At 41.9% G+C, this 17192-nt stretch overlaps 1 protein-coding gene across 1 annotated transcript in view; it reads left to right on the top strand.

Moving 5' to 3' along the window:
- The window catches only part of SMPD3 (sphingomyelin phosphodiesterase 3), a 33343-nt gene extending 21417 nt beyond the window's left edge, over positions 1-11926 (top strand). Inside the window, exons 4-7 of the mRNA XM_057364605.1 lie at positions 2449-2538; positions 3420-3483; positions 6403-6565; positions 7373-11926. Of these exons, the coding sequence (XP_057220588.1) occupies positions 2449-2538; positions 3420-3483; positions 6403-6565; positions 7373-7474 (419 nt within the window). The 3' untranslated portion in view covers positions 7475-11926. The remainder of the gene's footprint in view (positions 1-2448; positions 2539-3419; positions 3484-6402; positions 6566-7372) is intronic.
- Positions 11927-17192: the final 5266 nt, after the last annotated feature.

Below are 17192 nucleotides of genomic sequence, written 5' to 3'. Positions count from 1 at the left end.
AATGGAGAGTGAATGAATGGGCTCTGCAGCATGAGGAGTGAGATGGGAGTGAAGCTGTGAGGCAGAACATATGGTCAGGATTCTCCACCTGAGAAGTGTTGGCACTCTACCCAAGATCTTGTACAAGAAGCACAGAGCATTATTAATGCAATTCTGAGCTGTCTGTTYAATGAAAAAGTAAAAATAATGATTTGCTTTTCCAAATAATAGATGTAAATGTTGCAACTACAGCTAAAGAGGATTGGAAAACAGGTTATAAAAATTAATTTTATCTTTGCTATCTCTGATGCTTATTTACATCACCCTCCCCTTTAAAATATACCCAGCCTTGGAACTGGAATTAAGCTGGCTATTTAATTTTTATTTTTAGATTGCTTTCTTTCCATATGCACTAAGCAAGATTAATGCAATGTTTTAAAGTTCTCTCCTCCATTTTTATATTACTCATTGTTTTAGGGACATTTGTTAGCATTATAGGTTAATTGAGCATCTTAAGTTTTTTAAAAGCAACAATCAGCTCCCTGTAATTCACTTTATTATTTTCTGTATCCTTTCCCACTCCACAGACTGATACAACAGCTAATTAACGTTTCAGTGAATACCAAGCTTCTATTTTTAATTATATTGACAGTACAGTTTTCAAAGATCTTCATGAGTGACCTTATGCTTATGATAAATTTTCTGCAACTCAGTTTTCCCCTCCAGCTTTACAGAACATTGTGGCAACACTCGAACAGGGAATTCACACTTACTGGGAATGTCATTAAAAAGCCACTTACTGTCATGTTGCTTTGGACTGACTTGTGTAAAAAAGAAAAAAAGCCTTCCAATAAGATGAGTGAAGTTTTGGGTCGTCAGCTGTGACTTGTCATGGTCAGTGCCCCAGTTGTAAATTAATAATTTTTAATCTATCTTGCTTTTGAGGGAGATTCWGTAGATGTATGATACGGCAAGGGAAAACCTGGAGAAATGAAAAATGGCAAAGMTTTCATCTGCTGCTTTTCCATAAACATTAAACAAACCCACTGGCTGCTTAGACAGAAAGAGCAAATCTCTGCATTGTCCACCCAGCAGAACTTAGGGAGGGTCAGTCCTCCAATCACCTGCCACGACTCTAAAATTCCCTGAAAAATTGGCTTTTCAATCTCCTTGCAGTTCTGAGAATGTTCTCAAGACTGAGAGCTTGCTGGGAAGATGTAATGAGACAGATGAGCTGTCAGTCAGCTGTACTAATGACTCTGAATAACAAAATGGTAAACGAGCCCACAGCTGTGAGCACAGCACTGCTTCMCTCCACCTTTTGGTTCTGAGACATCAGCAGCTTCTCCACTTGGCACCACCAGCATTTTATACAAGATTTGATGTGATCCTTGCTGTATGAACTGGGTYCTAAGAGACACAGCTCACAGTTCAGAGTTGTGTGTCTGGTTTCCCCATTTTCACMCGTGCTTACGTGCTCAGTTGTCTTGGCATAGACAGTGACAAACACAGGCCAGCAGCAGCTCCAAACTCAGGTGAATATTCTGATGGTCCCAAGAGAGAACCTACAAGTGCTGCTAAGACATTCTGCTCTTGTAAAAGGTGTCAGCTGGAGGGAAGTTTGCAGGAACTGTTTGCAGTTTCCTTGCTATTTAACAGTGGAATTGTAGCCGTTGGCATTTTCAAGTCCCAGTTTGTTTCCTGGCTGTAATGACTGCATTGATAAGCAGCATGCACAGAACTGGAACTTGCTGGTTTGTGCAGGGTATGAAATGCTGGTGTGTGCATTTTTGTGGATATCTTACCAAGTGATCCTAGGAGCTTGATGTGCTGTGTGCTTTCCATGCAAGGAACACAGTAGCAATGAGGAAGAATTTAATTTCAAGTTGATAGGTCATGCTGATTATGTTTAGAATGGCTTTAATGCTGTAGATAACATCACAAGCAAGTTATCAATTKCCTGTCCTTTCTCTTATCTGTTGTAGTTTGGAAAACATTCAGTCAGGGAATTCTTCTGAAGCAARGAAAGCATAAGGTTTTATCTTACTGAGATGTGAAAATATGCCCAGAAACAGCCATTTCCTTTGCCATTGGGAAGCCAACCCAGCTCTCCTCTGGGTGTTCTATCTCAGCAAGAGTTTTGTCCTGTGTAAGCAAAGCAATGGCAGGGGGAGGAAATACATTGGAAAACTTTCACTTCAGCTTAGAGAAAARCTACCAAAAATATCTTTCATAGAAAAGACTTCATAAGAAAGCATAGGAAAGCACTGTTACAGCAAGATTTGWGGGGATTTCTGACCAAGGCAAGATCCTGCTCTGCAGCAAAAAGCTACAGCTGAACTGATTCACATCAAACCTGGGTATTTATGCTGAGGAGAAACGAGGGCTTGGTGTTTCCCTTGTGAGTTGTGCACAGGYTCACAACCAGCAGCTGATGAGCCTTTTCTTGGGGTTGTTTTTTCCCTGCAGAGGACAAGCTGGAGCAACAGCATTCTCTGTTTACACACTACAAAGACCCGTGTCGAGTTGGTCCTGGGGAGGATAAACCTTGGGCAATCGGTAAGAGCAATCTCTTAGCAATCTCTTAGCAATCTCTTAGCAATCTCTTAGCAATCTCTTAGCAATCTCTTAGCAATCTCTTAGCTCTGTGTGTGAACATTTCCTTGTCTGTCACCCACAGGCAGCTCTAAGCAGCAGCTGCTTCAGCTGATCAGCAATAAGAGATGGTGGAGAACAAATATTTATGAGGGGTATTTCTATAACACAGATTTTATAGCGCTTAACAATATCTTGTGGAATGATAATTAAGAACCAAACAGAAATCTTGAACTTCAGTCCACATTCTAGAACTCATGTATCAAGCTACSTGAATGCCTTCCCCACATATTCTACTTTTAAAAGAATCTCTAGATTACTTGGAGGGCAAGGAAGTATCTCCAAGCAAACAAAGTTTCTGTACTTTGTGCATGCAGTGAAAGCCTGCAGCTTCTGATCAGAGTGTTCCATTTGCTGCTCAATAAATACTGTCAGTGAGGATGTAACAAAGCAAATCAACTCTACGAGCTTGTAAGGTTTGTATTATAAAAGATTTCCTGGAACTCTGAGACATTAATACCTGTTGAGACTCAGTTGAACTTGCTGAAGTTTTAGAACAGGAATTAATATTTTCTCCAGAAGAGCTTTAATAACTGTGAAGATACTAAAGATAAGTAGAGCTTTTTAATAATGAGGCTTTATGGTAGCAGAAACACAAATGAGAGACATGGGGCTGAGAAAGTGGAAGTGTGGAGATATTGGAAAGGTGATGGTAGGGAGGTCTGGAGAGAGGAGAAATGAACCCAGTGTGCTCTCAGAGCAGTCCCTCTGTCCCACACCCCTGTGCCTCTGGAAGCTCCCAAGGAGCTGTGCTGGGACACTCACATCTCCCTTTCTGTTCACAGGTACCCTGTTGGATCCTGAAGGATTATATGATGAAGAAGTGTGCACCCCAGATAACCTACAGAAGTATGCAATTCCTACCCTTCCCACATGTTTTAGACAGTTCTGTGAAAAGCAAGTTCACTGCATGCTGTTTAACATTTCAGATGTTCAGATTGAGAGATATTTTACGGACTGAAAACAAAACAATCACTTTTTTTACCCAGGGTGTTTGGGCTAGAGGATTAAAGGGGAAGGAAAAGAGGCTGATTCTCGAAGTCAAACAGTATTGGCTTCAGTGGGTAAAAAGATGAGCTACAATCAGCAATCAGTGTCTGTCTGTCTCCAGGGCTGGTCCTACCTGGACAGGCCCAGAGCACAAGAAACTCCAAGCACTTCCAAAAAGGGTACAAGGACAGTTTGTCTGAAAGTCTTTCTGCAGGCAGCTGGTTCTGTGATCACAGCACTGCAAAGGGCAGCAACAAAAGGAATTGTAGTTTTCCCAWATAAAAAACCCATAAAGTTCAAAACACCACTCCCAACCCAACAATTACTTAAGAAAACCAAAACAAAGCWAAAACAAAGAAAGWAAAARGAAACAAAACCCAAACAAACCCTGTGTTTTAAAGTGACTGTTTCAGACAATGTGTCACTAAATTCCTATTGGGGTATTACATTTTATTCCCTGAAGAAGTGCTTTTATTCAGCAATTAATTTCCACTGACAAGTACAGGACTGATTACATAGGGATGGTCAATAAAGAATTAAGAATATTAATTCTGCTACTTCTGGGTAGGTAGAGCACCTCAGGATATGATAACTGGAAAATAATCCTGAGTGTTGGGAACAGAACATATGTAAGACTTCTTGCCTACTAAATGTGGCTTTCAATTTTCTGCAATGTGTTATAATTCTTTTGCACTGATGAAAAAACTGTCTATGAGACTGTGATAGCCCCTGGCTCTTTCTGCAGCTCTGCAGGGCTCTGCAGGAGTGCATTAGGTGTTGGTGCTCAGGTATTGGAGAAGCCGTGGTTTCCACGAGGGCTGAGGGATCCCATCCTCCTGCCTCTGCAAGGGACTGACAAACAGGGAATTTGCAAAGAAATGCAGGGAAATTTAAAGCAATTAATGGAATCTGGGCTTTAAAGACATTGAAATGTTAAATAGCACAGTAGCTGCGAGGCCCTGTCTAGCTAGCAAATATCATTCATATACACAGCAAACCAGGGGACCGCCTAGAATTGATCCATTCTTAAATTTTTCAATAATAAACCTTGATGAAGCTTTACAGACATTTAAATTRGCAATGTCAGCTATCCAGATAATTATTTCTTCATCAGCACTCTTTTCTARTTTATAAATAAAACCAAGTCATTCACATTACTAAAATAAATAGGCCATAAAAGCAGCAGAACAACTTGTTTTTAACTACCTCTTTTGTGTTAAGTACAGCATGCGTAGAACATTGGACTAGAACAAAATACTTGGTACAAATAATGAGCAAGTAATTTATAATTATCAAACAATTAATTAGCTACATGTAACAACCTGGGCCCTGCCACAATCCTAACAGCCACACAAGCTTCTGCTCAGAAAGRCTTCAAGAAATGCACACAAATAATCCCATTTCACAGAGATGATTGTCTTCTTCAAGTTAAGCACTGGAATAAGCCCATTTTCATCCCTGAACCCAAGGCAGGCCTAGGAGAGCATATTCTAGCACAGCTAAGAAAATATTTCAGTGTAATTTTTTTCCAGTCTCCATTGTGGGACAGGGGTTCACAGTTCTGGGCTAGAGRCTGCAACACCAGCGAGGAAAATCTTCTGTAGCTCAGCTGCTTCTGGCTGGAATGAGACATGGTCCCTCAAGGTCTGGGATGAGGGAATTTTCCTTTATGGCTCCCTTTCAGTCACTGATCCTGGTGCTCCTTTGCTCACTGCAGCTGGGTCAGCTCTACAAAACCAACACAGGGATGGGGTTTCACAGTCCAGCTCCAGGTTATTTGGGATTGAAGGCCTGCAGGGATAAACAAAGTTCCAATTATTTTATTCTCCCTTTCTTTGTATCCTATGAATTGAGACAATTATTCTGATAAAATTCAGGTGTAGTTGTGCAATAATTAGAAATGTTCCCMCAAATTGTCAGTGTTTAACTGTCAGCAGGGCAGAGCCAGCTGTCCTTTACCTGTGCCTGCTTCCTGGAGACACAAACAGCAAACTCCTGTGCACACAGGGGTACAAGTTCTCAGCAGCAGCAGMTGCATGCACATTTACAATTTGCTTCCCTCATGTGTTTGAAATTCACATTTCCCTTCCTTGAGCACTTGTGCAGGTTAAGTGAATACCCAGCACTGATGAACTTTTTAAAAGACATAATTRAAGCTGAAACAAATTCATCTTTTAAATTAATGCAAATAAGATTTGTTTTTTCAGTAATACTGCAGAGCTACTCAGCAGTTTCTTCTACTTTGTTACTTAATTAGCTTTGCCAAATATAAATATAACTTTTGAAAGAGGTCAGTACCATCAAAGAACTTGCTTCCTTGAACCTAGAAAATCTAGGGAAGTGAATCATTTGCAAGAGCTCTTCAGAGAATCAAAATGGGGTGCAGACAATAAGCTAATTTAATGTGAATTATTAAAACAAAGCAACACATAAGAGAGAGTTTGCTTTCATAAACTGATTACAATAAACTCTAAGAACCCTCAAGTCTAAGTCTAAAGGAAGGTTAAGAAAAGTTCTGATCAAATGACTACGAGATGAGAGTTTTGTCATTGTTACCTGCTAAAGCMCATGAAGTGCTTCTGGAAAGTATTTATTGACCCAGACTTAGAGATTGTAACTTTACTGAGGCCAAATCAACTGCAGCCAGTCCCTACCAGGGATTTGGGGAGAATCTTTGGTAACACATAAATGGACAGGATGAGCAAACATTGAAACATTAAAACTTGTTTTGTTTGTTTTTTTTTGTTTTTTGTTTTTTGTTTTTTTTAAATGAAATAGGGTGCTGGAAAGCGAAGAAGGAAGGAAAGGATACTTAGTCTATCCCACCAGCAAGAACCACAGTTCCAGTCAGAAGGGGAGGAAGGCATCACTGAAGGGGAACGGGAGGAGGATTGACTACATGCTCTATACAGAAGAAGGTCTCTACCTGGAATGGAAAGTGGTGAGTTTCAGAGTAGCCAAAAGAGCTGTAACTTGCACAACAAACTTGTCTGAATGGCACTGCAGCCTGTTCTGCTTGGACTGATATTCCTGCTCCTGGGAGGACCTGCTGCTTTGCCACTTCTGCATGCAGGTACCATGTTTGTAAAGTTACTAAATAACAAAGTTGAGTCTAAGGATTCTGGCAGCAGCACTGGTAGAAGTGCTGCTCTCCAAAAACAACCAGCCAACCAACTTTCCACTCCTTTMAAGCTTCTGCCAGACTGTTTTCCTGATGCTTTTCCCATGCCTGCAGTCTGAATATTTTTTAATCTTTTCAAGTGTCTGGATGTTCTTTTATGCCTGTGAGAACCTACCTGAGTTACAACTCTGTGATATGCAGGCAGAAGCTGACAGGAGCCACCCAGAGTGAGAACTTGTAGGGTGCAGTCTGCTTCCTAGTGTAGAACCTTGTACAGAGTCCCATGATAAAAATGAGGAGCTCATTCACWCGTGTTTACCATACCCTGCACATGGATCACCTACTGCAGCACTGCAGATGAGTCTGTCTGGAACAACACAGATRTTACTGTAAATGGAAAGAAAAGGTACAAGAGATTTCATCCAGACAACTCAGCTGGGTGCTACCAGTGGCTCACCTGCAGCACTGCCATGCCMTGAGTGGCAGTTCCCCATTAGCCCAGCCAAACCAGGCTGGTCCCACACCTCTGTCAATACACCAAGGCAGTTCAAAGAGGCTGAGTCCTGGTGTGTGGAGTGACAGACTGATTTCTCAGCTCCTTTTCTTACKTTTGTTTTCCTTTTGCAGGAAGTGGAAGAGTTCAGCTTTATTACCCAGTTAGCAGGCATGACAGACCACCTGCCAGTAGCAATGCGCCTCATGGTGTCTACAGGAGAGGATGATCCTTAAAACTGACAGCTCAGAGAGACTGGAAGAGGGAAACACGAATGATATTTCAAAAATACCAGAGGATAAGAATGAACTATTCTGGTGCCACGTTAGGAAAGATGACCAGACCTGACCTGGGTTACTCCAAGTACCAACAATATGGATCTAAAAAGGGAAGAAATGGAAGGGGCTGTGGCCAAAAGCCACCRTCACAAGTGGCTCAGGCAACAGGGCAGGCCTGTCCTACAATGCTTTCACTGTGGACCGAACGGAACCAAGATGGAAGTCCTAATTCCTTCTGAACCAGTGCCATTCTTACTAAAACATGTTTTTATACTAATATATAGCACAATTTAGTTTGTACTTAGTCTGTGAGTTAGTGCTGCTCAATGGTTTTTTGCATCATTTMTTTGTCTAACTACGAAGCTGCAGCTTGTTCTCTTTCTTTAGCCTGTGCCAGTTGTCGTAGCGTGCTTGCAGCAGCCGCATGCGCCCGCACTGCATGCACCGGAGAGAAACCAGCCAGAGGATCCCTGGGAACGGCAGCAGGGAAGGGAAATCACAAACCAGAGCCAGTCCTGGGACTGGCACACCCTTCTGTCAGTACAGGTAGACCTTAAACCAAACAACTCTCTTCCATTTGCAGATCAGTATCTTCCTGTCTGATTTAAGGATAATTAAAAGATTTGGAATTGAGACTTTAAGAACACAGTTCCACCCTTATTCCAGCTGTGTTCCCACTGAAATTATGAACTGTTTTGTCTGAATGATGACTCCAGAATCGGGCCTTCAGCTTTCTAAATGCAACTTATTCCCTTAAGAAGAAATAGTTTCCCTGTAATGTCTTTTCTTTCCCATGTGTGGGACAGTTCTGAATTATGGTATGGGATATGTATGTTACAGTAGAGTGAATAGATTCCTGTAGTACCATTGGTAACACCTGAGCCAACATTCTGCCTTAGCTAGAAAGGATAAGTGGGAAATGAAATGTAAAATGCATGCTAGATATAGAGTAAAAATAAACGTAAGTGACATTTGGGGGGGAAGAAGTGTAGAACAATGTATGATTGATAAGGCAGAATAACCTGACAATTTTCTAAAGGAATCAGTACACTTAAAGGGGAAGTAGAATGTGGCCAGCTGGAGAGTAGAGAATAGAACTGTGACTCTTGGCCTTAGGTATCTGCTTCCCAGGAACAGAGGCTGTTCTGATGTCTGTGAGACACGACTCTCCATTTGTGATGCACTCACAGACTTGAATGGGGCTCTTGCCATCTGATTCTTAGGKTCTTCCCACTAAAGCTCTTCAAATGTGGGGCTCCCCTCTGCCATCTTGTCCCCATGACCTGACCTACCCAGCCTCTGTAACCTTAACAAAAATAATGAAAAACTGAGAATCAGGTCCATAACRAGACTTGGCATTATTTTTAGGGATTTAATTTCAGAGGGTTTGTGTTGTTGGGAGGACAAGGAGACCCCGTCTGTTTTAACCATTACTTAGTTTCTTCTGCCTGTCTTTTATCAAGTTTAGTATTATTTCCTCTTGCATTACAAACTCCCTGTGTTAAGAAGAGTTAATTCASTATTAGATGTACTCCATTAAGTAACCTGTTTTAGTTATGCTGCCCACAAACTCCTGAGGATGCTCTTGTTTTGGTTTAGTTTACACCTGCTGTGAATCAGCTTGAGCTAAATCAGAATAGATCTAAATTAGAAATGTCAGTYTGCACAGCCTCTGGTACTTGCTTAGTTAGCTACAGTAAACAACAGAACTTGTACTTAGATCAGCCTGATTTTGCAAATAGTGAAACTCTTAAGAGTCATGAGAGTACAGGACTAAAAGTATTGGCTAATTCCAAGGAGGCAGCAAGGCCACTGCTCACACTCTCCCTCTGCACCTGGTCTTGACACTTTTTATGCCTCATTATCCAGTCCTGGGGTCCCTTCAGCAGAGACTGCCTCTTAAAAGTGTACTGTGCCAAACCGTGGGGTAGTTTTGAAGTGTAACCCATGGGGACTCAAAAATGGAACCAGACTCAGTTGCCCTTTTTATAAAATTAAGAATTCAAGTTTACAGAATCAGAGACTTTAGTGTACTACCCCAGTGCACCACCATATTCCCACTTTGTATGTCTGTCTTTATACAGAGGGTGCACATATGTGCAATGTGTTTTTCTGGTTTCTTATTGCTCCACCCAATTCAGAAAAACTTATACCCAAACCAGTGCTTTTTAATCCTGTTTTCTACCTTGCTTGTATTTTATTAACCTTTTTTAAAAAACCCAAACAGTACCAGTAGCAATTTGTGTGCTGTCCAGCAGCTATTTCTCAGTAGTAAGACTAACTACAAGGTATGGTATTTTTAATAATTTTCCTAACAATGTAAATTACAATTTGATATCAATTTCACCAAGTATCAGTTGCAGGAGCTGAATTTGACACTGTGTGGGATACAAACATAAAACTACTGCCAAACAATGTTACATTATTTACAGTAAAACTAACATGGTCTAAATTACTTYAAAATTCGTCCTGTGGCTTTGTGCTGACTAAAAATCAGCCACTTCYGTCAACTTTTTGAGACATGTTGAGAAATGTTTTTTTCAGATTTGAAGTAAACTTTTAGACTTTGATGCTCCTAGTTTCTCAGTGCTCAAGAATTGGCTAGCTGTAAAATGTTCTCTTACACAATACACGTACATTTAACCAGTGTCAGTAGTTCTTTCTACTTTACTGTCTTAGGGATCTGGCTTTGCTAGGGAGTGCTGCTGGGAGGTTCAGCATTGTGGCACCACTGTACAGATGCTCCTTGGTTTTTTGCATTGATCCTGTGCCTTCTGATGCCTCGGCAATGCTTGCAGGGGTCAGAGAGTGTCTGTGGCAGTGAGCTGCAATGAACAGGCTCCCCCTTCCAGGACAGTGACCTCTGGGAGGAAAACGAGTTTTGCCTACACAACTCCAACTACCACAGGTCCACACAACCTCCCACAGAGAATCCACTCAGATAGTGCTTGTGCTGGCATGGAATGAATCATCACAGCCCTTAGGCAGACACTATAGAATAGAATATTTGAATTTAAAAAAGAATAAATAAAGAGCCGGGGCTGGGGGTGATGGGACCACGCCCRGGAGATCAAACCCTGGAAAGCTTTTTTGGATGTCAATCCTATTTTGCTTATGGATAGCATGACCCAATTTATAAGTAGAATGTTATTTATAAGAAATCAAGTTAATCTTACTCTACTATGCTTATCCCACTTTGTACTGGGATTTCAGGCATCTTCAAGAAATGAGTGATAACACTGTGCTTGGTTTACTACCTGCCCCTCAGCAGGGATACTGCAGACAAAATGTCATCTTTTTATAAAAGCTAGGTAACACCTTCAGTTTCTCCCGTTCAGTTTGCATTTTACAACAGCACCTCTACAACAGGTGAACAAAAGAGGACAGTTGAAAACCAAGCATTTCCAGAAGTTTTGAAGGTGTCAGGTCCTGACAGAGTTGGTAATTTTAGATCACTTGARAAACACACCCTAGAGAAGGAGCCACTGAGCACACGGAGATAACACCCAGCCTCATGCTGGAGGAAAAGGCATTTAACTCATTCCAGTGGTGCTCAGTTTTATTCCATCCCAGCCTGGACACTTGGTAGAAGCTGYCTAAGGCACCCAAACAGAAACTACCAGAGCCTGGCTCCAGGAGAAGTCTGCAGCCCAAGGAGATGTGTCCTGCTGGCTGCAGGAGGAGTTTCCCTGCCTTGYGCCAGTATCATGACAAAGTTTATCCCAGAAACACTCTCAGTTAGTCTGGCTAGACCCTCTTGTTGGGTAAGACAGTAAGATTTAAGGAACATACAATTCCAATAAGGAATTTTTTTTTTAATGGCCTTTGTTTGGTGGTCCAGATGAAGCTGATCCAACTGTCCCCAGTTTGGTGTCTGAGCTGCCCTGGATCACAGAGCAGCACAGCAGTGTCAGCACATATCATCAGCTCAGAAATGAAGCAGTTTTACCTCCTCCTGGCACTTCAGGATGAGGACAGAAATACAATTCAAGCACTTTGAAAACCTCCCACTTTTATCCATTATGAGGGTCAAATTGTTACTGAAGGTCTCACTTTTCCATGCCATCTTGTTTTAAATATAATCTTGATGCTTTTAAAGACTTGTATTATTGCTGAGGTTTAGAAGTCCTATAATAAGAATAACCTTTTTTTATTTCAATGATTTTTCGGTATTGTATCCTTCTGGAACCTAATGTTTTTATATGGTAAGCACACACCTTCTGACATTTTGTTATAAATGTATTAAAAAAAAAGGAAAAATTTAAATATTTTCATTGGTTTCTTTACCTGCAAGAAAACCACAATCACCGACCTGATAAAAACAAGGTATTTTAAACAATATGGAGGGGTTTTTGTCTTTTATTGGTGCTGAAAGGAATAACTGGTTGATGCAAACAAGATAATAAAATTTCAAGGCTCAAATGATTCTGTGCAGTCACTTTCTCTGCTTTTGTGATGTGGAGTCTGATGCCACCAACAGAGATCTGACTCCAAATCACAGTCGGGTGGGTGGGTCAAGCACACCTGTTCTAGTGAAGCTGCAGAAAATAAATTGTGAAAGAGGAGCCCTTTTAACAGCCCCTCCACTCCCAAACCCCCCTGCACAGACACCCCGAGCAGTTTTCCAGGTGTGCAGCCTTCCTGCAGAGCATTCCCTGTGCATCTCACACCAAATCCCTGTTTTAAGGACAAGGAGCCTGCCAGTGCTTGGCCCCAGCCTGCAGAACAAGGCAGGATGCARGGGCACAGCTGGGCACCTCAGCACTTACCTGGCCCCTGAAATCAGGGAGAGCAGGTTTTTATCTTTGCTGTCCAGTCAAAGATAAAAAACACACATCCACATTCCCTACAAAATTGTTGATTTAACAAAACAATATCAAGGGAAAAGTATCCATTTCACTGGTTTAAGCTTTGTGAACAGTCCTCAAGCTCCTTTATTAAAGGCAGTAGGGAACCTCTCCTTGAAGAATGTACTTTTTCCAGAAACAGAAAAGATGAAATCAGTGGAATGCAAGTGMGTTAGGAAGAGCACAGTGCACAAGTTTCTCCTCATTGCCTCAGGAAGGAACCACCCCATCCTGTGAGACAGGACATTAGAGATGGATTTCTGCAGCTTTCTTCATTGCTGCACAGGTGATTTTTGTCTGCGTTCTGATGCCACCATAGCATTATACTTTGACAAACTTGATTTTCCAGTGGCAGATTCCTGGATTGCCTCTCTTGCAATACCTGACCTATTTTCCCGTTGCTGCAGTTTGTTATTATGTGAGCAGCTCRTGAGTGGGTTCCCTTCTGTGAAGTGCCAAGGAACTACAAGTTAAAAACAGTAATTTCTGGGATATTTGCATATTGCAGWCAGTTACAAGAACAAGTACAGAAAACTGCAGCTCCTTCCTGCTCCCTGTGCCCAGGAGTTGCAGTGTAGCTCCTGATGAACTCGTGCCCACAGCTGCCTGTGGTCAGCACTGTAACAGCAATGCCATCTGCCTCTTTGGCTATTTTACAGRCTCTCTTGGCAAAGCACCTATTAAAACACAAACCTCCCTATCCCACCGAAATTCCTGCTCAGAATGCTGCTAAAACCATTATTCTTGTAGCCCTTTGACTGTGTAATACTTTGATGTAGCAATTGTCCTTRTTGCAGCAAATTCAAGTGGCTCATCTACATTTTCATGGCCTTTCAGAAAAAAAAAATCCACATTTCCCATCTACAAGTCCTAAATCTGTATGCCCATTTTGTTCCATGCTTTCCCTGATATTTAGGGAAGTCTCCAAGAAGCCACTTGTGAAATCAGTGTGAGGCTTGCTAGCAAGACTGGCAGGAGAACAATCCACTTTCTCATCTTTTACATTATGGTAAGTTTAACCACTGCTCCTTGCAACCATTAAATGTGGACAGGAAGAAACATGCATTAATTGAAAGAAAGATTAGAAGAAAATGCGAGGAAAAAAAATCTGAGAATAGTTACACAAAAAGATCATGGAATCTCCATCAATATTTAACTTATGATGTATATTCCTCCTCCCCAAACGCCCTCAAAACTCTTTTCTGAGTCTTACAAATATTTYATACTATTGCAGATCACATGAGCTGCTGAGGTTATGCTCAGTCACTGATACCTCCACTGTGATATCAAGAATCACATCTGAAGAGTCAACTAATCAAAAAAAGCAGATTAACTGTAGTAGAAACATGCTACAGTTTTCCTGTGTGCTTTAAAGGACGAGATACTTGCATATAACCACAAAATACAAGGCGCATTTTCCACAAGCTCCTATTAACACACAGCTTTCAGCTGTAAATGGTGCATTTCCCAGAACACAGCCCCTGCTCACTCTGCCCCTCTGGCAATCTCTGAGCTGATGCTTCAGCTTCTGTTGCTCCCACAGGTGCATCTCACCACCTTACAGTGTGCCCACCACTGCCAAACTCTCTCTTTCCCTTTTGTAAGTAAACCTTTGATGTCTCCAAAGCCAAACCTACAGAACAACTTCAAAGTGCTTCAAGTGCCACAGTATTTGGTAGCCAGGTGTGTCAGAATATCCTTTGTCTGTGTAAACACTGCAACAAAAGGCTAAAGCTCCATGCAGTTTACCCTGTTACACTACAGCTGATACCCCAGGGGTTTTGCCGAGCTAAAGCTCCTCAAGCCATGACAGTTTGTGTCCAAAGCAACCAAAAGCTTTAAAAGTCCCGTTCCTATTTGCAAATGTTTTGATTCTTCCAAATCCCAGCAACAAGCCACGTCAGTGTGCTGAGCTCAATAGAGACCTTAATGTGATCCTGAATGCTGCACTGTCATTAGGACACGGAATATTGATATCCCTGACTGCTTTGCACCCGGCTAAAATGGAATTTGCCTCACAGATACACACATTAAACACTGTATTAGCTACTAACTGATAGAAATCCCACTGCTTAATGAGACCAAACAGGGTGGTGGCCAAGACACTGCAGTGTGAGAGCAGGGAGCCAGAGCTGCCTGTACAAAGGACAGTGATGTGTCTGCAGAGCCAGGGACWGACCCCACAGATGTGACCTGGGACCCACAGATGCTGAGCAGGATCCCTCATGCAGAGTTCAGGACACAGCTGTGCTAAGAGCTGCTTTATTCCACAACAATATTACTGTAATTTCAAGATTCTGCATTCAGGGATGTCTCATTCCTGRACTGTTCCAGGACACRCTGGATAAGACCCGGAGCAACTTGATCTAGTAAATGACATCCTACTCATGACACAGGGCTTGGAACTKGATGATATTTAAGGCCTTACATTGCASCCAAGGTTATTGTAGGATTTGATGGATTCAAACAGGTGGAGGGGTTTCCAATGCTGCCACATCACATGCTGCAGTGTCTGYTCAGAAGCCTCTGAACCCTTTGGCAGTGTGATGTGGGAGTTCAGAACCTGAAATTCCCCAGTGGCAGTGTATCTGATCCCACCACAATGAACAGAAAGAGATGAGCATGATGAGGGGAAGATGACATCTTTCCACATCAAAAGTAATTAGGCACCTTTGTTCTCATTACAGAGGTTTGTGAACTCATAAATGAGCAGAGGATTTGCAATTTGAACACCCAGTCTTGCTACACTTTGGGTTATATCCTCACGACCTTTTCAGACCTGTCTAGGTGTAATTGTCACCTTCTTTGTAACAGTTACTTACACACTTTCAAAGGCCAATCCAGAATATTGAATGCTCAGCAAAATCCAGCTGGATCTTTCTCCACATTCAAAATGCTTCTCCTGAGTTCMACTGCCACATTACCACCAACTTCAACAAAGCCAACATGGAATATTTTATATTGCTTAGTAAGGACATGAGGATATCAAGGAACAAAAGGCAGCTTCAAGGTCTGCAGGACACCAACCAAACAAAAATCCTGGGCTTAGCATGGTGCCAAGCACTATGCTAAATATATTTTAATGAAATATGTACCACACAAGACAAACTAATTCTCAGTATGCAACATGGTCCAGTATCTCAGCCCTAAAATCAGACTGTTATGAAACAGGTATTTAAAACTCYATTTTCTGTTATTCCTTGGTTACATTTAATTCCTCTTTTCCACATTGGCCAACMAAGTTATTTATAGCCACAGCAAACTTAGACTTCTAACAAAACTTGTCTTGTATGCTACAGTAAACACATAAGAAGGACTTCATGCTGTAGCCACTTCATTATAAGTGTTCCTGAAACTGTGTGCCACTTTTGAACTCACAGTGCTTACCTGGTGAGATCCCTTTTGCCCAMAGCTGACCTCGAGTGTCCTTTCACCTCACTGCAGAAACCTCACCGTGCTGCAGCTCTGTTCCAAGGTCAGAGCAAATTGGAAGCTGTAAATGTAAATTACACACTGGCAGAAAGAAACGCTGAGTCTGGTCAGATGCTGGGCAGTGGCTCCACACCCAGTGTAAGAGGTCCTTGTCCAGGCCTGGATTCCTGGGMTGACAATTAGAAGAAGGTTTCTGACCACAAGACCAGGAAAGTTCAAAAACAGCTTCCAAATGACCACAATGGAATGCAAAACAAACAAAAAAAAAAGCCTCTCTGAAAGCCCAAAGCTTTTAAAACAGAGCTGAATGTATTTTTACAGAGAGATTCTATGCATGAGTCCAGCTGCAGGAAGAGACTATACAGAACAACCCAGAAGGTCCCACTCAGTCCCWTGTTTGGTTTGAGGACAGAGAAAAAGTACAGAATTTCTTCTGCTTCTGGGATATGCTTATTTATAAAGGGAGCATAATTATCTATTTGGGACCCTCASTTTATTATTAAAAAAAMCCCCAACACTGCTATTTTTATTTATGTTTTAAACATGGACAGAACTGGAGCCCACAAGCAGAAACTCTTGCAGTWTGAATAGCTGCTTGTCAAGGCTGTGTGAGAAGACTGTAAAGCACAGGAGGCAGGGCAAATGGAAGGAAAAGAAATGGGAGGAGATACTGGATCTGCAGATACACTGCAAAGGCAGCAGAACATCTAAATAGATTTTTAAAAATGCAACCAAAAAGTTAAGTACATTAAGAAAGATTAAATGGCCCTTAATTGCATGGGAAACATTCCCCAGAACACACTGCTGACTGGTTCTGTTGGTGACAAGCATGACTACACCTTGCCTTTATTTTTAGAYGCGCTTTTTTTGTTAAATCTTATTTTAAATGTAATTATTTGATTAGCTGTTGCCCAGCCAACCCAGGGAATGCAAATACAGACTGTCTCAAAAAGAGAGTCACAGCTCTCAGCTTCTAGGGGAGGTAAACAATGGAGCAGTGTATCTCCTTCCCAGCTAGAGGYAGGGACACAAGGGGAATATTCTCCCTGCAAGCAAAGGGATATAGGCAGCAGCATCCAAGAGAGCAGCAGGAAGCTGGCAGTGGATGTAAGGCACTGCATCGATCTGAACAGATGATCTCCTGTGAGAAAATCCCAGTATTTATTCAGGCAGGCTACAGGGCCTGCCTGACTGGCACAGAGAGACAACAAAAATAGCTCCATTCTGAAAGGGGACACATCTGCCATCGAGGGAGCCCTCAAAGAGAGTGGGATAAACAGCACTTGAAAGGGCCCCATCACATCCTCACCAAAAATTCCTGTTGATACCTGCACTGCCACTGGAACATTCTGCCAACCATTTCTGTGCATTAACACACCCACAAGGGGTCACCAGGA

Source organism: Malurus melanocephalus, unplaced genomic scaffold (assembly GCF_030028575.1).
Source record: "Malurus melanocephalus ecotype Western Australia unplaced genomic scaffold, MMel_1.1 scaffold_40, whole genome shotgun sequence".
Taxonomy (NCBI): domain Eukaryota; kingdom Metazoa; phylum Chordata; class Aves; order Passeriformes; family Maluridae; genus Malurus; species Malurus melanocephalus.
This window is presented reverse-complemented; position numbering and strand designations above follow the sequence as displayed.